General features: G+C 28.1%; 2 protein-coding genes across 2 annotated transcripts; both read right to left on the bottom strand.

Moving 5' to 3' along the window:
- Nucleotides 1-1,551: 1,551 nt before the first annotated feature.
- LOC135923204 (protein kinase C zeta type-like) lies at nt 1,552-13,035 on the bottom strand. The gene is made up of 11 exons (XM_065457828.1): nt 12,971-13,035; nt 12,713-12,789; nt 5,148-5,626; nt 4,856-4,962; nt 4,600-4,742; nt 4,419-4,504; nt 2,759-2,852; nt 2,453-2,569; nt 2,241-2,317; nt 1,900-1,934; nt 1,552-1,717 (listed from the first exon to the last, which is right to left on the bottom strand). The coding sequence occupies exons 1-11, from the start codon at nt 13,033-13,035 to the stop codon at nt 1,552-1,554; spliced, it is 1,446 nt and encodes a 481-aa protein (XP_065313900.1).
- A 28-nt stretch (nt 13,036-13,063) lies between these two features.
- Nucleotides 13,064-20,679, bottom strand: LOC135923202 (protein kinase C zeta type-like). The gene is made up of 10 exons (XM_065457823.1): nt 20,538-20,679; nt 16,491-16,969; nt 16,199-16,305; nt 15,943-16,085; nt 15,765-15,850; nt 14,105-14,198; nt 13,799-13,915; nt 13,587-13,663; nt 13,194-13,280; nt 13,064-13,126 (listed from the first exon to the last, which is right to left on the bottom strand). The coding sequence occupies exons 1-10, from the start codon at nt 20,677-20,679 to the stop codon at nt 13,064-13,066; spliced, it is 1,395 nt and encodes a 464-aa protein (XP_065313895.1).
- Nucleotides 20,680-24,103: the final 3,424 nt, after the last annotated feature.

The raw sequence follows: 24,103 nt of genomic DNA, 5'->3' as shown, positions 1-24,103 counted from the left end.
TAATTTTTTTAAAAATATTATTCAAAAATAATACTACTAAAAGGAAATATAAACCGTTAAATATTCCTCAATAATGATAATTATTATAAAAATATAAAGTAATATGTATATCAAGAAAAATATTTTTCGACATTTATTGATACATTACATTTATTAGACATAATATTAACATTCTTTATATATTATGTAATTTTTTCAATAATCAATATGAATGACACGTTGTGACACATGCCTTATCTGCTTATAAAAACTTTATAAGCTTCTTTAATCAATCATAATCGATGTTATAAATGTGATTATAAAGCATTTTGCGTGTTCCAGTTAAAAAAAACTATACTAAATCAAATGTAATCAAAACTAACGTTCCAATTTTGGCTGAAAATATAATAATGGAAAGTTGATCGGATTTCAATAAATAAGACGTTTTTATCACAAAATTGTTATCAATATTGTGAGTTTTTAATTTTAAAATATTCTAATTCCTTCGATTTGTTGATCACGTCGCATTGCTATCTGGTGAAGGAAGGGTGGTTAATAAGTTTGTATTTCTGTTTCATTGGCTATCTTGAATTGAGTATTATTAGATGATGGAAAGGATACGTAGGATGAGAGCTTCGCCGATATCATTTTTGGAGTAGTATCATCGTCATGCATTAATTTTGGAAGATTTCTATTATTAGCATTAGTTTCCGATTTCTCTATAATGGCTTATATGAGTAACTAGGCCTTGCTTCTTTATAGGGATATCTAGTTCTGAAGGTTTTGACTTAGCCAGAGATTTTATCGCTGGTGGCTTTATGTCAAAGTCAGTCTTATTCTCACTAGGATATAATTTAGAATTATATGATAATACAAAATGTTAAATTTTATATAATACAATCTCTCTAAATATTCAAACAAATCCTTATAGATAAAATACAGCTAAAAAATTAACTCTTCATCCCTCTTTTTTTTCTTCGGTTTAAGTTTTTCATCATCTTTATCTAATATATCGATAATAAACAAAAAATCACTTTTTAAATTAAGACAATGCCAAAAAAATCAAAATTAAACAATCTATATTAACCAATAAATAGGATGTATACCATCGTCACACGATGTTTGACAATCTTCCAAATAATCTGAAGCTTCAGTACTATCTAAGAGGCTCCTTATTTTTACTTTTCCCCCAATTTATTTCTTTTTTTTCTTATTGGGCCCAACTTTATCGTCATCTTCCGTCAAATACTATATATTGGAATCCCTTTCTTTCGTGCTTTAGCCTTTAAGTTTTTCTTAACAGTCTGCAAAGATGTCATATAATCTGGTGCCCGCGAATTTCTGAGTTCTCAATAGGGCATCTGATGTAATAGTAGGTTGTAATAACCGCCATTTAAGCTATTTATGGCAGTATTAACCAAGATTACGTCATTCAGTAATCTATTTCCGTCAGTAAAAAGGGTCCTATGAGATGTAAAAAATTTTCATAAAAGTTCTTTAAAGCTCGCTCTATAATTAATGTAGTATTGTTATCCTATTTCTAATAGTGATTTTGAATCGTCGATAAGAATTTTAGGAGAGTATTTTTTGTCTAATATTTGAGGGAATATTGGGTTCATTTAATATCCTAGGATTGTATTTGTACTGTATGGGTATACTATCACTGGGATTAATCCATTCCTCGAAATTCCTAAGTATGAGAACTATCATTTTGGACGTGTGGAAGCATTCCAAACCCCTATAGTTGCGGGTGCAACAATGTTTCAGGTTTATAGGGGGGTGTCAATTTCATTTCTTCCAGCTTAAAAGGTTAAAAAAAACATATAAATAAATAATGAAACTCAAAAAGATAAGCAATGTAATTTTACCAGATTCCACTCAATTGTTTTGAAGAATTGGTGTGATTTTATATTGGAAAACCCATTTTCATCTCCTCCTAATCTTTTTTTGGGATCCTATCAATTATATATGATGCATATATTTATGAGTTAAGGCAGTTATAAATTGAATTTTTTAAAAATTTGTTTATGAAAACTTTAATAAAAATAAATAATAAGCTTTTATTTTAATATACGAATAAACATATCAAAAATACATCACTAGAAAAGTTTAAAAATTTAACATTAGATTTTTTTCAGTTTTAAATTCAGAAAATTTTTTAATTTCTTAAAGCATATTTAGAAAATAAACTTAATTTTATCGTTCATCTGAATTTTACTGATATAATGTTTTAAAATAAAATTTAATTATTTATATCAAACCTCTGTCAAGAATCCTCTGATGATGGAGGAGGCTTTGAAGGAAATGGATATAGGGATTTTCACCCTTCCATATTTAGCTAAATAAAATAAAATATATATTAAATTTATTTATTTTCTTTATAATTGGAAATTAAATTTTGATATTCAATGATAATTTATTGAGTTTAAATATTTTTTATCAAATTTCATTAAAGTATAAGTAATTATTGAACCTTGTAAACGATAGTGGTCATCGTTGTGAGAGGGCTTGGCTTCTAGGCCAAAGGGGAGTTTGCCAACCAACATTTCGTACAAAACTACCCCTAAGGCCCACCAATCTATGCTATAGCCTTTCAATTTTAAGTAAATAAATAGTTTTAAAATTTTAGATAACGACATTTTTAAAATATATTTTAATTATGTAAATATTATGATTTTTTTCTTACTAAATCCAGAAGTTATACTAGCTCTACGATATATTTTATTATTAGAAATAGAAATTTTTTTTGTTAAATAAAAGGATAAAATGCAATGTTTACTATAATATGGATCGAATGAAACTTCGGGTGCCTTGTAGTAGACAGTCCCGACTCGCAGAGATTTTCGTCTTTCGATGAAACTTGGTAGAATATCCTAGATTATTTTTTATATAACCGTATATGTATTAAAGTAAATAAGAGAAGTTGAAAAATATATCAGAAAATTTATTCTTAATATTAAAAAATTACTGATTATCTAAGAAAATGTTTATATTTTGGAAAATCTTAGTGGGAAATTTTTGCCAAGTTAAAATTGGAATGTTTAATTATTGGAAACCGAGAAAGCTAAATACAAAATTTAAATTTTATTAACCGTTTCCATAAAGAAGGTGTACATGAAACATTTTAATAGATAAAATTAAAACTGGCAATGATGTATAGTTTTCAACCGATTTCGAATGTGTTAATTAAAATATTCAAAGAGTCCTAATTTTACAATAACAAAATGATTGTGCTTTCTAGCCTCTATGGCCTAGTAGAATCAGTGCGTGCATTTCAACCCGCTAGTTCTAGGTCAAAATTAAGCTGGAACATGTTATTTTTGTGGTACCAACTAGTGGTTTCATGCTACAAGGGTGGCATAGAATTTCGGAGGTTGGCGTGATTAAACAAAAATACGTGGGTGTTATTGCAATTTAATAAAATAAGGCTGTAAATACTTTCATATCGTTTTAAACAAGTTCAAACGCTTATAAAAATTATAAATATGGCTATATCACATTATATTTTTTTAAAATAAAATAAATATATTTCAAAGAGGAATCAATTTACAAACATATATTCTTATCTTTATTTTAAAAATCTAAAACCTATTAAGATAATTTAAACTATAAACCCCCAAATAAAAATATGTTAAAAATTAAATGGATGGAGTTTATTTTTCTAAAGTTTACTAATATTATTTAATTATTTCTATATATATTTTGTGCATTTCTGATAATCGAATTTAAGACATGGTTGAGCCGTGTAAGGCTGAGCCGTGAGCACAGCCAGTGGAAACTTAAAAAATAAATTAAATTTTAATACGAGCTGGCACATACCTTAGCTCGAATAATATTTTCGTTACTATCTACTTTTTTTTGAAGATTTAATTTGGCAATTGATATGAAATTAATTTTAAAAAATAAAAGGTTTTTAAAAAATAAGGATATGGGAAAATATTAGTATTAATATTTTTATATATTTTTTTAAATATAATAAAATACAAATTATTAAACTGTAAGTTATTGCTGAATATTATATTCAAAGCCTATGGACTTATTTCTTATAAACATTTTAAAGATTTTGAGAAACGGGCAGAACAGAACCTGTTATTTAAAAATATTGCCAGAAATTATGATTTTGATTGTCTGATAGACCCTTCATCTAGAGCAATCTCGTTATACCTAACTTCATGATTCGATGACTGAAATAAAGGATTCAATCATAAGGATGTATGTTGTAAAAGATAGTATCCCTATTAGTAACTCCCTCAAAATTTCAAAGAAAATGCATCATAAGCCCAGTGTTAAAAGATACTGAATTATACAATCTTCTTTAATGTTATATTTATATATCTATTTAGACACATATGAGCGCTCAGTTTATCTATTTTATGTTCTAAAATTTTATTCCTAACGTTTCTGTGCTATTAATTTTATTGAGATAAAAAATTTATTACCGTGCATAGGCCATAATCAGATAGTTTGATATGGCCATCGGAGCACAATAGAATATTTTCCGGTTTAACGTCTCTATGGATGATTCCTGGGTAGAAAAATATTAAATTTTAATAAAATTAACAAAAAAAATATTATTTTTAATTCCAAAATTGGTAAATAATTTTACTATAAAAATGTTACCTCTACTGTGTAGGTGGTGGAGTGCTAAGGTTATCTCCGCCGCATAGAAACGAGCATGGTGCTCGGGTAGTGTAGAGTTAGGTTGATGTCGGAGGTGACGATGGAGGTCTCCACCGTCAACGTACTCCATGATGAAGGCGTAACTGTAAATTAATAGATAAATAATTATCTTTAATTATTAAAATATTTTTATATTCTCAATTTAATAAATATTTTTATAAATATATAAACTTATATTAAAGTATAAAATACATACTTCATAGGGGTGTGGTAGTAGGCGAATAACTCAACCATAAATGGGAGTTTTTTAGTTTTATCGAAAACTAACTTTTCTCTATGAATTAGCCTTTTGCTGTAGGCATCCTATTTATAAAAAATATAGTCAATATTTAATAATACGAATCAAATGTAGAATGGAGGTTAGTAACTATAAAGCTTAAATATTATATGGTTATTAGACATTAATAAAATTTTGAAGAAGAACTTGATAAGCACAATTTAGAAATATTATTAAACAGCATATAAATATTAAATGATTTAATGCAAACCTCTATATCGTCACGGAATTGCTTCCGAATCACCTTTGCGGCGTATTCCTTCCCATTTGTTTTGGAACGGGCAAGGAAAACCTTAGCAGCTCCACCCTGGCCTATTAGCTTTACAAAATCGTAATCTGTGCAAATGGGTTTTATTTTTGTATCATCCTTGGAAGAATATTTAACATCCTCAACAGGATCAATAATATTATCCTCCACCTTCAATTTTTGAGGACACATTTTGAAGATGGGGTAAGAAAGGTTGTCCTTACAGGGATTAACTGACATACCTCTGACAACCCCCTCTACCCCATCTTCACAAACATTCATCTTGCCGATACCCCTATTTTCAAAACACTTTTTGAAAATAGGGTATTCCCTCACGTCGTTCATTAAAGCATTAATGACTAGGCCATCAGGCCTGATACCTTCTTTTCTTCTGCAACCAAAACATTTTCTAACACGAGACCACACATTAACCTTTTTATTATCTAAAAAATGTGCAATAAAAAAAATGGAATTTAACTAAGGAATACGATTAAATTGTACCTTTCTTTGGTGCAGTATCAACCTTCATTTTACCTAAACATAAGTCAACTAAAATATTCTTCATCATATAATTTTTTTTTGAAACAAATTTAAAAATAGTTTATAATGATCAAATTTGGAGTTAAGATTCCTTGATATAATAATACGTATTAAAGATTGAAATTTTTAAAATTGACGTATTTTAATGAATCATTATTGTTTACGATAATATATCAAATCTTTTAATTATATTTTCCGTGATAACGCTTAAATTACACATGCGTCATAATTTATAATCAATTATTAAACATGATGTATTAAGCAGCTACCAGCGGATAAAATGTTGAACTTATACGTTTTCGTTTTTAGAGTTAATTGTTTCTAACATAGTCGAAAGATATATTTATTTTTCTATACATATTATCTACAATATTTTCATTTAGTTGTAGGAGCTTGTATTCTAAAACACAATTTTTTATATCAGATTCATACCTACAATTAATTTTAGTGTTGCAAAATATTCCTTCAGATTTATAAAATTTATAAGAGGCATTCCACAATTTTATTTTTTTAGAGCTTTAATTTTAGTCATTCTATTTTAGAAATAATTGTATTTTATACAACATATATTTTTGTTGTATATAATATTTCTGATTCTGTCAATCCGAGATGTAAATATGAATATTACAAGCCTTTATATCGAAATCGTTTTATTCGAAAAAAATGCTTATTATTTAAACTTTAAATATACTTGTATTCAAATAAAACGTATAATCCCTTTATATATTTGAAACTTTTCTAAAAATAGCTTAATGTCTACCCCCTTCCTTCCCTACCCATTCCCAATAAAAGTCACGTTTTAGAACGCTGCATATGTGACACCGCTGTTTATTGATGATCTTATTTTTATAAGAAATACTGGCAACGTATCCAGAATTTATTCAAGGTGCCAACAATAAACCACTCACCTCATTGGATTTATGTGTTTCTGATTTTTTAGGGGTTATTTTTATTCTTAGCAATAATTGTTTTTTCTATAAATTATATACCGACAGGCTAAAGCACTAAAATGCCATACTTACTAATCATTAATGTGAGTTTTCAGAGTTGATGTTTCAAAGAAACATGTCTGTATTTACGTGGCTGGATATGATAGTTTTTTTTTCTGGCTTCTAATTAGTTACTTTGTTATTGGTAAAATTGATTCAAGATGTCAGATTTTTAGTATTCATCTTGCTACATGATTCGACTATGGATAGATTCATATTCTTTAAAAATATTTAAATATTTGACCATAGAAACTATAGGCTAGATAGGTCTAATGTTGGCTTGAGCTAGTATATTAGTGAATAGAAGATGACAGCATGTTCCCAAGTTAATTTCAAACCCGCTGACGGATATCGATACCAAAGGACAAATTAAACAATCGTACCCACAATTGTAAATGATGAATTACATCTCTATAATCTCCGTTATCTTATATTTATAATTTTCGTATCATTAAAGTTATTACATTTTTTTTCTTCTTTCTATTTTCGTAAAAGCTAAATGAATTAAAATAAATAACTATATAACCTATACCTAAAGTTTATTTTATTAATAAAAATTAATTTTGATAAATTAAATACGATCCGAACCGAATAATAAATTGGCTAGACAATGCCTAATTCTGAGTCGGTCTTAAATAAAATATTTATCTTAAGATAAATTCTATTTTTTTGGATATGAATTCCAAGCACTAGACCATCCACTAATCTGATCACTAAATTCACCCGCCAAACATATAGCCTTGGCTGTATGACTAACCCTTTTGAATTTATCAGGAGCATCTTTATCACATATCAGAATCTGGTATTTGAATTCAGGGTGCTAAAAAGTTATAAATTTTAAAACTATAACCAATCCTTATTATTCTCAAATTTTCTTTGTTGAACAATATTTTGAAAGTCGGTCACAAATTTCAATTGTAAAATCACTACATTAATCTAATTTCAAAATTTATATTTTTATTTCGTATACATTAATAAATAAAAATAACATAATTTTCCTATATATATATAATTTTAATCAATCTAAAATAAATTTATAAACTAGTGTGCAACATCTTTCTCCCAAGTTATTTTCACTCAACATCGAGTATACTCATCGCGATCGTCCAGAACATGCTTGCATTCTTCTGGATCTTACAACTAATTTCCCCTCCCACCTGCTTATCAACTGGATCAAATTTTATATAATAAGAATATTGTTTTATACTGAGAAAAATATTCAATGTATTAATCTGATTAATCTTGGATATAAAGTTATATTCATAATTGAATTGTATATTTTTATGTCCGAACCACTGTTTAATACATTATCTAAAAATAAAGGGTAAAAATATTAATAAAATCTTTTCAGTTTCATTCTTATAAATTAAATAATTAGTTTTTCAAGTTTCATTTGTTTATATAAATTTTCAATATGGGAAAGCCATAATAGTGTGTTAAAAGCTTTGTAATGGAAGACTCTTCATGATATTTTAATGACCATATCGTCAGCTTGGAATGAGAAGAGAGAATTTTCCTAAATGCGAAAAGATCTTTGGCTGACATTTATAATAATTATTTTTTGGAATGGTTTATAATTCCTTATAGCAATGCACATTAAAAAAAATTCTTAAATCACTAGAATAAAATGAAAAATAAAATTATTCTAACATAAATATAAATTAGGGATTTCCCATATTGAAATAAAGGAGGATAGGAAGCTAGTTGAATTGGAAAATTACCTTTAAATAAAAGGAAAAGACGTGATTAAGTTTACAGAGTCTAAATCTAACAGAATGTGGTAAATGAAAATTAATCGCTTTAATTACGAATATAAATTTAAAGATGGGCACGGCCTAAATAGGCCTGAACTGGTTTAAAAAAATGTCAAAATGCTAACTATTTTTCCCGGTGGACAATAGATAGTGACTGGGTTTGGCTAAATAAAAATTTGAGCCAAAATTAGTTCATAGTAAAATATATTCCTGACCAGGCTGAAAATCCTTAAAAGATCTGCTTGAACTTTAATGCCGATTTTTGTTATTTGTTTGAATTATATGATATAGATATAAATATTTAATTTTTTATTACATACGATTAAACAGAGAAGTAATTCAGGGGCGTCGCTAGCCTTTACAATCTCATGGGGCTCTTCTAAAAAAAATTTTTATGGGGAGCATCGCCCCTCCCTCCATACCCCCCAATTTCGGGCCGGTTTTATATTTATATATTATTCTTTTTAAAATTTGTTAAATCTGAACAATTATTATGAATTTCATATTTTGTCATTTATTATATTATGCATACAAAATAAATTGGCATATAAACAATTAAAACAATACAAGACATTTATAAAGATAATATTTTTTAATACAAAATCTATTTATTATAGTATACAATATTTTCGATTGCTGATATATGCGTCTAAAGAATTACAAGTGATAAAAAAGGTTAATTAATTCATACATATGCCTCAATTGATAATGGTTTTTAAAAACCACATAAGATATAATTCTTAGCAACTTACATTGACAAAAGGTCATGAAACTAATATAACTTTCTGTTACCATCAATGTTTTATAGAATGGACTAATAAGAAAAAATTTATAGGCCTTACTAAATTAACAATTCTTGAAGAAGAGAATATAAACGACCAATCCAAATCATAAAACTATATAGTGGTTAGAGCGTATGATGGCAGCTAGATAAGTAATCAAGAAAATTATTGTGAGATTATAAATTTCTAAAAGATTATCTTCCATTTTTAATGATATATAAACGACTGCACAGTTGACCATTACTGCATATCTAAAATATGCAATCATATGTTCTCAGCAGCTGTAGTAATAATATTAAATTACATACCCACACAAATAATAGATGCTGGTTAATTTGCAGTAATGGCCATGACACTCACGATGTAAGCTAGTATCAGAATTTATTATGTTGGATAAATTGATAAAATAAAAACACTAAATTCTTTTGAAGAAATAATTGTGCAAATATATTGAGGCCTTGAGTTATTTAAACACGGCAAGGATGCCATATTAGAAATGAAACATTTTGACACTATAAAATAAGGACCAGAATGATATGATAAAACAATTAAGATTTTGTCGCACCACCTCTAGTTGGTATATTATATCTTAAAATAATAGTAATTTGTAAAAATATCAAAAACTTCTATTAAATATTTAACTATAAACTGTTTTTTGATAAAGAAAAAAATAGATTTCATAACGTAAAAATGAAAAGAAAAGATATCAAATTTATTACATCCATTTTAAGATGAATAATAAAACGTTTAATTTTTAAAATATTTATAACTAAATAGATGGCGTTAAAAACTTGAAGGCAATTTTTACTATATTTATTATCAAAAGCATTTATTAGTAAAATTCATTATAATATTAGCTGTAGTATATTATAACTGTCAAATACGTCGATAAAAGTGGCATTTTATCTAATATTTTATAAACAACTGTATATAATAGAGGATCTTAACTATATGTCTACTTTCTTACTTTTTAATATACTTATTTGGACCTTGAAAATATTCTTAGGAATAGGTATGATAATAAATTTTAAAAATAAATATAGTTGATTAGTTATTTTGAACTCTGCTAATTACAATATTAAATTTTTAGTTTTCAATTAATAAATGATTATATTTATTTAATTAAGGTTATAAAATAATTTAAATAATAATAGCCAATTAAGCTTCAACTGTTAATGATAAATTAATATTAAGTGAGTGATATTGATATTCTATTTTTAACACAAAATTTGATTGCTAGCTATAATTTATATGTATTAATTTAATCTAATATTTAAAATAGTATTCATTTAATAAATATTTAGATAATCTTATTAATTTGTAAATAATAAAATTAAATCTATTTTCTTTAGAATTATAAAAGAAATCTTTCAGGGGGCAATCAAAATAATTTATTTTAGTTCAAGGGGTTAAGATTCCATTAAAAAAAATTTTTTTTTGCTTCAGGGGGCTCTAGCCCCGGCGCCCTCCCCCTAGCGACGCCACTGTAGTAATTTTTATTTTCAAATTGTTAATTTTAGAATTATTTCAAAATTAAAAAGATTTACATTTTGTTACTAATTTTTGTTAAAATTGTACCTGTGTTTTAGTGAACTTAAAAATTATTATTTTTTAGAAGGTTAAGTAAAAAAATATCGCCAATTCTTAAACAATATTTGGCGAACATTACTAAAAATAGAAACACCTAATACAATATAGAGAAAGTCATTTGTTCGCAAATATATAATTTTTAAAAAATAATAAACTTTTTAAAATAATCAGTAAATGTAATTTTAATCATAAACTAAGAACTTTACAAGTTACCATAAGAGTTTCATGCATCGGGCTTAAAAATATTTATAGAGATCTGCGTTGAACCCCGATTTTTGTTATATATTAATTGTTTTAATTGTATTCTATAGTTATAAATAATTTTTTATTACAAACGATTAAACAGTAAAGTTTAAATTATTTTGAAATAATTTTTTAATATTGTTATTAGCAATGAATTATTATGAATGTCCACCTTCACTTCGCTGAAAATTTTAATCAATATTTAAGATATCATTAAATAATTAATGGGGATTTTTTTAAAATCTTTTTACCCGATGAAAATGCCTAATTTTTTTAAAAATATTATTCAAAAATAATACTACTAAAAGGAAATATAAACCGTTAAATATTCCTCAATAATGATAATTATTATAAAAATATAAAGTAATATGTATATCAAGAAAAATATTTTTCGACATTTATTGATACATTACATTTATTAGACATAATATTAACATTCTTTATATATTATGTAATTTTTTCAATAATCAATATGAATGACACGTTGTGACACATGCCTTATCTGCTTATAAAAACTTTATAAGCTTCTTTAATCAATCATAATCGATGTTATAAATGTGATTATAAAGCATTTTGCGTGTTCCAGTTAAAAAAAACTATACTAAATCAAATGTAATCAAAACTAACGTTCCAATTTTGGCTGAAAATATAATAATGGAAAGTTGATCGGATTTCAATAAATAAGACGTTTTTATCACAAAATTGTTATCAATATTGTGAGTTTTTAATTTTAAAATATTCTAATTCCTTCGATTTGTTGATCACGTCGCATTGCTATCTGGTGAAGGAAGGGTGGTTAATAAGTTTGTATTTCTGTTTCATTGGCTATCTTGAATTGAGTATTATTAGATGATGGAAAGGATACGTAGGATGAGAGCTTCGCCGATATCATTTTTGGAGTAGTATCATCGTCATGCATTAATTTTGGAAGATTTCTATTATTAGCATTAGTTTCCGATTTCTCTATAATGGCTTATATGAGTAACTAGGCCTTGCTTCTTTATAGGGATATCTAGTTCTGAAGGTTTTGACTTAGCCAGAGATTTTATCGCTGGTGGCTTTATGTCAAAGTCAGTCTTATTCTCACTAGGATATAATTTAGAATTATATGATAATACAAAATGTTAAATTTTATATAATACAATCTCTCTAAATATTCAAACAAATCCTTATAGATAAAATACAGCTAAAAAATTAACTCTTCATCCCTCTTTTTTTTCTTCGGTTTAAGTTTTTCATCATCTTTATCTAATATATCGATAATAAACAAAAAATCACTTTTTAAATTAAGACAATGCCAAAAAAATCAAAATTAAACAATCTATATTAACCAATAAATAGGATGTATACCATCGTCACACGATGTTTGACAATCTTCCAAATAATCTGAAGCTTCAGTACTATCTAAGAGGCTCCTTATTTTTACTTTTCCCCCAATTTATTTCTTTTTTTTCTTATTGGGCCCAACTTTATCGTCATCTTCCGTCAAATACTATATATTGGAATCCCTTTCTTTCGTGCTTTAGCCTTTAAGTTTTTCTTAACAGTCTGCAAAGATGTCATATAATCTGGTGCCCGCGAATTTCTGAGTTCTCAATAGGGCATCTGATGTAATAGTAGGTTGTAATAACCGCCATTTAAGCTATTTATGGCAGTATTAACCAAGATTACGTCATTCAGTAATCTATTTCCGTCAGTAAAAAGGGTCCTATGAGATGTAAAAAATTTTCATAAAAGTTCTTTAAAGCTCGCTCTATAATTAATGTAGTATTGTTATCCTATTTCTAATAGTGATTTTGAATCGTCGATAAGAATTTTAGGAGAGTATTTTTTGTCTAATATTTGAGGGAATATTGGGTTCATTTAATATCCTAGGATTGTATTTGTACTGTATGGGTATACTATCACTGGGATTAATCCATTCCTCGAAATTCCTAAGTATGAGAACTATCATTTTGGACGTGTGGAAGCATTCCAAACCCCTATAGTTGCGGGTGCAACAATGTTTCAGGTTTATAGGGGGGTGTCAATTTCATTTCTTCCAGCTTAAAAGGTTAAAAAAAACATATAAATAAATAATGAAACTCAAAAAGATAAGCAATGTAATTTTACCAGATTCCACTCAATTGTTTTGAAGAATTGGTGTGATTTTATATTGGAAAACCCATTTTCATCTCCTCCTAATCTTTTTTTGGGATCCTATCAATTATATATGATGCATATATTTATGAGTTAAGGCAGTTATAAATTGAATTTTTTAAAAATTTGTTTATGAAAACTTTAATAAAAATAAATAATAAGCTTTTATTTTAATATACGAATAAACATATCAAAAATACATCACTAGAAAAGTTTAAAAATTTAACATTAGATTTTTTTCAGTTTTAAATTCAGAAAATTTTTTAATTTCTTAAAGCATATTTAGAAAATAAACTTAATTTTATCGTTCATCTGAATTTTACTGATATAATGTTTTAAAATAAAATTTAATTATTTATATCAAACCTCTGTCAAGAATCCTCTGATGATGGAGGAGGCTTTGAAGGAAATGGATATAGGGATTTTCACCCTTCCATATTTAGCTAAATAAAATAAAATATATATTAAATTTATTTATTTTCTTTATAATTGGAAATTAAATTTTGATATTCAATGATAATTTATTGAGTTTAAATATTTTTTATCAAATTTCATTAAAGTATAAGTAATTATTGAACCTTGTAAACGATAGTGGTCATCGTTGTGAGAGGGCTTGGCTTCTAGGCCAAAGGGGAGTTTGCCAACCAACATTTCGTACAAAACTACCCCTAAGGCCCACCAATCTATGCTATAGCCTTTCAATTTTAAGTAAATAAATAGTTTTAAAATTTTAGATAACGACATTTTTAAAATATATTTTAATTATGTAAATATTATGATTTTTTTCTTACTAAATCCAGAAGTTATACTAGCTCTACGATATATTTTATTATTAGAAATAGAAATTTTTTTTGTTAAATAAAAGGATAAAATGCAATGTTTACTATAATATGGATCGAATGAAACTTCGGGTGCCTTGTAGTAGACAGTCCCGACTCGCAGAGATTTTCGTCTTTCGATGAAACTTGGTAGAATATCCTAGATTATTTTTTATATAACCGTATATGTATTAAAGTAAATAAGAGAAGTTGAAAAATATATCAGAAAATTTATTCTTAATATTAAAAAATTACTGATTATCTAAGAAAATGTTTATATTTTGGAAAATCTTAGTGGGAAATTTTTGCCAAGTTAAAATTGGAATGTTTAATTATTGGAAACCGAGAAAGCTAAATACAAAATTTAAATTTTATTAACCGTTTCCATAAAGAAGGTGTACATGAAACATTTTAATAGATAAAATTAAAACTGGCAATGATGTATAGTTTTCAACCGATTTCGAATGTGTTAATTAAAATATTCAAAGAGTCCTAATTTTACAATAACAAAATGATTGTGCTTTCTAGCCTCTATGGCCTAGTAGAATCAGTGCGTGCATTTCAACCCGCTAGTTCTAGGTCAAAATTAAGCTGGAACATGTTATTTTTGTGGTACCAACTAGTGGTTTCATGCTACAAGGGTGGCATAGAATTTCGGAGGTTGGCGTGATTAAACAAAAATACGTGGGTGTTATTGCAATTTAATAAAATAAGGCTGTAAATACTTTCATATCGTTTTAAACAAGTTCAAACGCTTATAAAAATTATAAATATGGCTATATCACATTATATTTTTTTAAAATAAAATAAATATATTTCAAAGAGGAATCAATTTACAAACATATATTCTTATCTTTATTTTAAAAATCTAAAACCTATTAAGATAATTTAAACTATAAACCCCCAAATAAAAATATGTTAAAAATTAAATGGATGGAGTTTATTTTTCTAAAGTTTACTAATATTATTTAATTATTTCTATATATATTTTGTGCATTTCTGATAATCGAATTTAAGACATGGTTGAGCCGTGTAAGGCTGAGCCGTGAGCACAGCCAGTGGAAACTTAAAAAATAAATTAAATTTTAATACGAGCTGGCACATACCTTAGCTCGAATAATATTTTCGTTACTATCTACTTTTTTTTGAAGATTTAATTTGGCAATTGATATGAAATTAATTTTAAAAAATAAAAGGTTTTTAAAAAATAAGGATATGGGAAAATATTAGTATTAATATTTTTATATATTTTTTTAAATATAATAAAATACAAATTATTAAACTGTAAGTTATTGCTGAATATTATATTCAAAGCCTATGGATTTATTTCTTATAAACATTTTAAAGATTTTGAGAAACGGGCAGAACAGAACCTGTTATTTAAAAATATTGCCAGAAATTATGATTTTGATTGTCTGTTAGACCCTTCATCTAGAGCAATCTCGTTATACCTAACTTCATGATTCGATGACTGAAATAAAGGATTCAATCATAAGGATGTATGTTGTAAAAGATAGTATCCCTATTAGTAACTCCCTCAAAATTTCAAAGAAAATGCATCATAAGCCCAGTGTTAAAAGATACTGAATTATACAATCTTCTTTAATGTTATATTTATATATCTATTTGGACACATATGAGCGCTCAGTTTATCTATTTTATGTTCTAAAATTTTATTCCTAACGTTTCTGTGCTATTAATTTTATTGAGATAAAAAATTTATTACCGTGCATAGGCCATAATCAGATAGTTTGATATGGCCATCGGAGCACAATAGAATATTTTCCGGTTTAACGTCTCTATGGATGATTCCTGGGTAGAAAAATATTAAATTTTAATAAAATTAACAAAAAAAATATTTTTAATTCCAAAATTGGTAAATAATTTTACTATAAAAATGTTACCTCTACTGTGTAGGTGGTGGAGTGCTAAGGTTATCTCCGCCGCATAGAAACGAGCATGGTGCTCGGGTAGTGTAGAGTTAGGTTGATGTCGGAGGTGACGATGGAGGTCTCCACCGTCAACGTACTCCATGATGAAGGCGTAACTGTAAATTAATAGATAAATAATTATCTTTAATTATTAAAATATTTTTATATTCTCAATTTAATAAATATTTTTATAAATATATAAACTTATATTAAAGTATAAAATACATACTTCATAGGGGTGTGGTAGTAGGCGAATAACTCAACCATAAATGGGAGTTTTTTAGTTTTATCGAAAACTAACTTTTCTCTATGAATTAGCCTTTTGCTGTAGGCATCCTATTTATAAAAAATATAGTCAATATTTAATAATACGAATCAAATGTAGAATGGAGGTTAGTAACTATAAAGCTTAAATATTATATGGTTATTAGACATTAATAAAATTTTGAAGAAGAACTTGATAAGCACAATTTAGAAATATTATTAAACAGCATATAAATATTAAATGATTTAATGCAAACCTCTATATCGTCACGGAATTGCTTCCGAATCACCTTTGCGGCGTATTCCTTCCCATTTGTTTTGGAACGGGCAAGGAAAACCTTAGCAGCTCCACCCTGGCCTATTAGCTTTACAAAATCGTAATCTGTGCAAATGGGTTTTATTTTTGTATCATCCTTGGAAGAATATTTAACATCCTCAACAGGATCAATAATATTATCCTCCACCTTCAATTTTTGAGGACACATTTTGAAGATGGGGTAAGAAAGGTTGTCCTTACAGGGATTAACTGACATACCTCTGACAACCCCCTCTACCCCATCTTCACAAACATTCATCTTGCCGATACCCCTATTTTCAAAACACTTTTTGAAAATAGGGTATTCCCTCACGTCGTTCATTAAAGCATTAATGACTAGGCCATCAGGCCTGATACCTTCTTTTCTTCTGCAACCAAAACATTTTCTAACACGAGACCACACATTAACCTTTTTATTATCTAAAAAATGTGCAATAAAAAAAATGGAATTTAACTAAGGAATACGATTAAATTGTACCTTTCTTTGGTGCAGTATCAACCTTCATTTTACCTAAACATAAGTCAACTAAAATATTCTTCATCATATAATTTTTTTTTGAAACAAATTTAAAAATAGTTTATAATGATCAAATTTGGAGTTAAGATTCCTTGATATAATAATACGTATTAAAGATTGAAATTTTTAAAATTGACGTATTTTAATGAATCATTATTGTTTACGATAATATATCAAATCTTTTCTAATTATATTTCCCGTGATAACGCTTAAATTACACATGCGTCATAATTTATAATCAATTATTAAACATGATGTATTAAGCAGCTACCAGCGGATAAAATGTTGAACTTATACGTTTTCGTTTTTAGAGTTAATTGTTTCTAACATAGTCGAAAGATATATTTATTTTTCTATACATATTATCTACAATATTTTCATTTAGTTGTAGGAGCTTGTATTCTAAAACACAATTTTTTATATCAGATTCATACCTACAATTAATTTTAGTGTTGCAAAATATTCCTTCAGATTTATAAAATTTATAAGAGGCATTCCAATTTTTTATTTTTTTAGAGCTTTAATTTTAGTCATTCTATTTTAGAAATAATTGTATTTTATACAACATATATTTTTGTTGTATATAATATTTCTGATTCTGTCAATCCGAGATGTAAATAACAAGCCTTTATATCGAAATCGTTTTATTCGAAAAAAATGCTTATTATTTAAACTTAAAATATAATTGTATTCAAATAAAACGTATAATCCCTTTATATATTTGAAACTTTTCTAAAAATAGCTTAATGTCTCCTTCACCCCCTTCCTTCCCTACCCATTCCCAATAAAAGTCACGTTTTAGAACGCTGCATATGTGACACCGCTGTTTATTGATTATGCTTCAGAGAGCTGCTTATGTGACACCACTGTTAATTGTTGATCATATTTTATAAGATTACTGGCAACGTTTTCGGAATTTATCCAAGGGGCCAACATCGTCCCTCACCTCATTGGAATTAGGTGTTTGATTTTTTAATAGGATATTTTTATTATGTTTAATATTTTTTTGTATAAATTAACTACCTAACAGGTAAAAGCACAAAAATTCTATATGTACTAATCATTAATATGAGTTTTCAGAGTTAATGTTTTCAAGAATCATGATTGTACTACAGAATATCAGTTTCTATCTAGCTTTTAATGTGTTACTTATTTCTAGTAGGTAAAATTCATTAAAGATATAAAAAATTAGAAACTAGAATAACGAAAGTCAGATTTTAAATATTCACCTTGCTGACAAGATGCCAATTTTTGTATTTTATTCTTAATTTACCAAATGAAAGCAAATTATAGTTTAGATATCAATATAAAAGTTTTAACATTTTATCTATTCATTTTCAATGTAGAGGGTGAGGGGTTATATTTTCAATATGCATTAATATATAACATTTTTTTTCTCTTTAGCTTTCACCTTTTCTGGTGGTAAGCTCCTTCAACATCTCTCTCCACTTTATGTTATTCATACAATCTCTTTTATCTAATTTTTTATATTCACTCTAACTTTATGGCCCCATTGAAGTTTTGGCCTTCCTCTTTTACGTTTGCCCATCACTTCCAAACTCTCAACCTTATTTTCTATGTAGTTCACTCATTGGCCTTCTCATTGTGTGCCCATACCACCTAAGTCTGTTTACCATTAACTTAGTCTTAATGGGCACTACCTTTAAACTACTTAGTATTCTTGTACTGCGCACTTTATCCTTTCTTGTTACCCCAGCAATCATCCTCAGTATTCTCATCTCCATAGTTTGTAGACTTCTTCTAATTCTTTGGTTGGCCATGTTTCCGAACTATAAAGAATAGTTGGTTGTAATATGGAATTGGAAATTTTTCCCTTTAATTTGTTTGTGTGCTTTTCTAGGATATTTATCCAACTCACTAATCTCTCTCTCATTTCAACCTTGGATTCGGCAAGTATCACAATATCATCTGCAAATATCGTATTCCACGGGACTGTTTGAGGTATAGACTGTGTTAATATTTCTATTACTGTAATGAAGAGAAGTGGGCTGAGAGCCGACCCTTGATGAACTCCTTTGGCTATTGTGAAGCCTGCCGAAGTACCTGTTGTGCTACGAACCATTGTTGTATGGCCCATATACATATCCTGTATTATTCTTATATATTTTTCGGGAACCTTTTTGTGGCGTAGCGCCCACCAGATAAGTTTTCTTGGGATTCTATCGAAAGCCTTTTCTAGATCTAGAAAGACCATGGGTAGCTTTTTGTTCTTTTCCCTGTATTTTTCACTCATTTGCATAATTGCGTGGATAGCATCAGTTGTTGATCTTCCAGGCATAGAGCCAAACTGAGTCTCTCCTATTTCGATTATGTCTCTTAATCTTTTTTCTATTATTTATTCGTATAGTTTTAGAGCTTAGACAGTGTGACATTAGTTTTATCCCTCTGTAATTTTGACAATTGTGTGGATCCCCTTTATTTTTAAAGATAGGAACTAGATAGCTCTGCCTCCATTTTGGGGAACCTCTTCATTTCCAAGTATTTATTAAACAGATTTGTGAGGAGATGTATTCCACCATCTTCTAGTGCTTTAAGGCTTTCTATTGGAAAATCGTGTGGACCCCTAGCTTTGTTGTTTTTCATATGCTTGAGGCATGCGATTTCTTGTTCTGTTATAGGTTGTAGAAGGTTTTGACATGGGGAGTGTTCGTCTAGATGTAGTATGTGGGGATTAAAGTTAAGAAGCTCCTGAAAATATTCTTTCCATCTATTCATTATTTCTTTTTCCTTTATTAGCAATTTCCCATCTTTATTTTTGATTACTTTAGGAGCTCCGTTTATATTCCTAGAGTTCTTTTCTCGCTGTTTGGCTAATCTGTATATTTTATTTTGCCCTTCTTTGGTATGTAGTTCTTCATACATGTCATCGTATGCCATAGCTTTGGCCCTAGCCACCGCCTTTGTAGTTTATCTCTTGGATTTTTTGTATCTTGTCTTGTCATCTAGGTTTTTGGATTTGTACCATATTTTATAAAGGGCTTTTTTCTCCTGTATAGTGGTTTGTACCTCTTCATTCTACCACCATAGTTCTTTGTATAATTTGTTGCCTCCCCTTGTCAAGCCTAGTGTCAAGTGGCAGTGTCTATCTGGATGAAAGGTCTGTCCACATTTTTTCACTGACTTGTGAGGAATCTATTGTTTCGATGTTTGCATTGATTGCAAAGGCATCTGTCATTGTTTTTAATTTGCTCTATTTGATGCATGGTTCCAGTTTTATCCTGTTTTGAGTGGATTTATTTGTGAGGTGTAAATCCATTACTAGTAGCTTGTGTTGCGCGGCGATATCTTCTTCTGGGATGACTTTGCAGTCTATTACATCTTTTAATCTTCTGCGAGAGATTATCATGTAATGTATCTGTGTTTTCCTTGTACCACTTTCGTATGTTATAAAATGACTATCTTTTTTCCTATAGTAGGTGTTGGTTAAGGCAAGGTCGAAGGCTTGCGCACATTTCAGTACGTGCTCTCCTTCATCATTTCTTTCTCCAAATCCAAAACCACCATGATGCCTTTTATAGCCAGCTCTTGCTTTCCCCACATGCGCATTTAAGTCACCACCAATTATGACTAGGTCATCCTTAGGGATTTCCATTACAGCTTCATCAAGGATAGCTCTAAAGTCATCTTTCTCTTCTTCCTTGCAACCCATTTGAGGAGCATATACTGAAAGAATGTGTAGTATTGATTGAACAATGCAGAGTTTTATCTTCATTAGTCTATAAGAGATCCTTTTGACTTCTACTACTGAGGAGGTTAGATCTTGACTGAGGATGATGCCGACACCGTTCCTATCGCTAACAATTCCATTATAGTACAATTTATACCCATCTCCAATTATTAAAGTCTTCTGACCATTCCATTTCGTCACGTTATATCAACTTTTCTCTTGTTCAACATGCCAATTTTATCGTTTTACCTTTAAGTGTACCAATATTTTAACTTGCTAATCTTGTCTTCTTTGCTTTGACCTTTATTTTATTTTTCACAGGATGGAGGTCTACACCCTGATTATGTCGCGTAGAGAACGCCCTAGCTTTCATAATCATATTTCCATTTGATTCCTTCATTTTGTTTATTGGACAGATATCCTTAGCACCCAGCTGTCCAGGCGTGTCGGTGACCGGGGTGTCATCTCTAAGCTCCGAAATTCATCTTATTATATGTCTTTACACATTAGTCATCGAAGAAAAACTTGAAAGTTTTTATGCTCCTTGCCAGGATTGAACCTGCGTCCTTCTTCGTCCTTCTGTTTCCAAGCATAAATCTAACCCATTAGGCCACCCCGGCGATCATTAATATATAACATGAAGAAGAAAAAAAATTGAACACCAAATTATTTTAGTTCTTTTCTTCATATATATATATATATCACACACACACATTTAATATTTTATGTTTGTCTTAAATTATGCATTGCAATGTCAACCATAAAATATTCGTATTACCTATTCATTGGCAAAGTAAATAAAATTAAATTTATATGAATACCAATATATTCTAACATTCTTAATTAAAAATATTAATTTTTATAATGAAATAATTTACTTATTAACAAAAATATATTTAAAATTTAATTAATTATCGAAAAAATTCTCTAAGATTAAAGTCTCAATTAATGTAACCATTAAGTACATGGCACTCAGAAGAGGCTTAATGGCTAAATGATAGCTTTGCTGTACAATTTAACATTTGGATAACAATTTGCTTATTTTTATCGATTACCATCAACTCTAGTGTTAATGGACAGTCTACATGATTAAACTATAGATAGATTAATATTCTTTTAAAATATTTAAAATCTATTTGACCACCTAAACTATTTTTATTCTATAAAGGTCTAATGTAGGCTTGAGCTAGCATATTAATGAATAAAAGAAGACAGCATTTTCCCTAGCCAATTTCAAACCGAGATCGATATCAAAGGACGAATAATATCAATCGTACCCACAATTGTAAATGATAAATATACATCTCTATAATTTCCGTTATCTTATATTTATAATTTTCGTATCATTAAAATGATTACATTTTTTTATTCTTTCTATTTTCGTAACTGCTAAATGAATTAAAATAATTAACTATATAACCTATACCTAAAGTTTATTTTATTAATAAAAATTAATTTTGATAAAATTAAATACGATCCGACCCGAATAATAAATTGGCTAGACAATGTCTAATTCTGAGTCGATCTTAAATAAAATATTTATCTTAAAATAAATTCTATTTTTATGGATATTAATTCCAAGGACTAGACCATCCATTAATCTGATCACTAAATTCACCCGCCAAACATATAGCCTTGGCTGTATGACTAACCCTTTTGAATTTATCGGGAGCATCTTTATCACATATCAGAATCTGGTATTTGAATTCAGGGTGCTAAAAAGTTATAAATTTTAAAACTATAACCAATCCTTATTATTCTCAAATTTTCTTTGTTGAACAATATTTTGAAAGTCGGTCACAAATTTCAATTGTAAAATCACTACATTAATCTTATTTCAAAATTTATATTTTTATTTCGTATACATTAATAAATAAAAATAACATAATTTTCCTTATATATATATATATAATTTTAATCAATCTATATATAAATTTATAAACCTGTGTGCAACATCTTTCTCCCAAGTTATTTTCACTCAACATCGAGTAAACTCATCGCAATCGTCCAGAACATGATAACATTCTTCCGGATCTTCCAACTAATTCCCCCCCCCCCCCACCTGCATATCAACTGAAATCTCTTTACATTTCTCTCATTATTCTTCTTTGCAGCTAATTTTAAGAAACATTTCTTTATTTACCTCTTTCTTCTCTCTCCGACCACCAAAACATTTCATTATTAAGGACTATTCGGCCACCTTTTTTTATTGATTATTTAATGTGCAAGTAAAAAAAATGGAAATAAACTCAGTAATATAATTAAATTGTACCTTTATTTGGTGCCGTTACAACACCCTATTTTGCCTAAACAAGGAAAAACATATTTTTTTTAATAGTAAATTTAAAACATTAATAATGATAAAATAAAAGTTAAGATTCCTTGATATCATAATGCGTATAAAGTTCAAAAGTTTATCGGCAACATATAACTATTGATATTATTATTCTATACCTTTCATCTAATTTTTAATTCATGTTTGCGATGTTGTTAAACCGGCCTAAATTTTTTAAATAAGGATATATATATATATATATATATATATGGTTACCGCTTAATGCCACGTGAAAAACTCGCATTTGAATGAGTGGAAAAATTATCCATTTTGGTTCGAGTAATTATAATTAATTGTGTTAACATGAAAATATTATCGTGCATAAACCGTAGTCGAAAAGGTTGATGTGACCATAACAACATAAAAGAATATTTTCAGGTTTGTTATATCCCTGTTAATTATTCCCGGACCGAAAAATATTAAATTATAATAAAATTAACAAAAAAAAAAACTAATATAGTTAAATAATTTTACTATAAAAATGTTAGCTTTAGTTTGTAGAAAGTAGAGTGCTAGGGTTATCTCCCCCGCATATTTGTAAAAGTTGAGATTTAATTTTAATATTTTATCACGAAAATGAATATTAAAGGGTTTTGAAGATGTAGATTTTTTTTGATTTAATAAAAGGTTTTGAAAATTGGTTTTACACTCAAAACAAAAATTAGCGAGCCCTTAGAGTTAAGTATTTTTTTTTTATATCTTAAGCTTTCACCTTTTTCTGGTGGTAAGCTTTAATACTCTCTCCACTTTATTATTCATGCTATCTATCTCTTTTTATCTCGGATATCCCCCACCGGAGTTCCTTATCCATTCCATTTGGATCTTCCACCGAAGTATCGCCATCATTGTAATTTGATCTCATACCGAAGTATCAATATCGACAGATATCCCACCGAAGTTTTCTTATCGGTTCCATATATCATCCTAGAATGGCTTACGAGGTCAGCTGACCATCTTTCATTTTTGGTTTGTTAGACATATCCTAGCACCCGGCTATCCAAGTCTTTCGGTGAC

This window comes from Gordionus sp. m RMFG-2023, chromosome 2 (assembly GCF_954871325.1).
Source record: "Gordionus sp. m RMFG-2023 chromosome 2, tfGorSpeb1-WG-v2, whole genome shotgun sequence".
Taxonomy (NCBI): domain Eukaryota; kingdom Metazoa; phylum Nematomorpha; class Gordioida; order Chordodea; family Parachordodidae; genus Gordionus; species Gordionus sp. m RMFG-2023.
This window is presented reverse-complemented; position numbering and strand designations above follow the sequence as displayed.

Excerpts from the sequence above, each read along its gene's own strand:
- LOC135923202 (XM_065457823.1), bottom strand. The coding sequence starts at position 20,679 with ATGGAAATCCCTAAGGATGACCTAGTCATAATTGGTGGTGACTTAAAT. Across the intron at positions 16,970-20,537 it reads AGGAGAGCACGTACTGAAAT|ATAATAAAAAGGTTAATGTG; the intron begins GTGCGCAAGCCT and ends CACATTTTTTAG. Across the intron at positions 15,851-15,942 it reads CCACCACCTACACAGTAGAG|GAATCATCCATAGAGACGTT; the intron begins GTAACATTTTTA and ends TTTTCTACCCAG.
- LOC135923204 (XM_065457828.1), bottom strand. The coding sequence starts at position 13,035 with ATGATAGTTCTCATACTTAGGAATTTCGAGGAATGGATTAATCCCAGT. Across the intron at positions 4,743-4,855 it reads TACTACCACACCCCTATGAA|TTACGCCTTCATCATGGAGT; the intron begins GTATGTATTTTA and ends ATTAATTTACAG. Across the intron at positions 2,853-4,418 it reads CTGATTATGGCCTATGCACG|GATATTCTACCAAGTTTCAT; the intron begins GTAATAAATTTT and ends AAAATAATCTAG.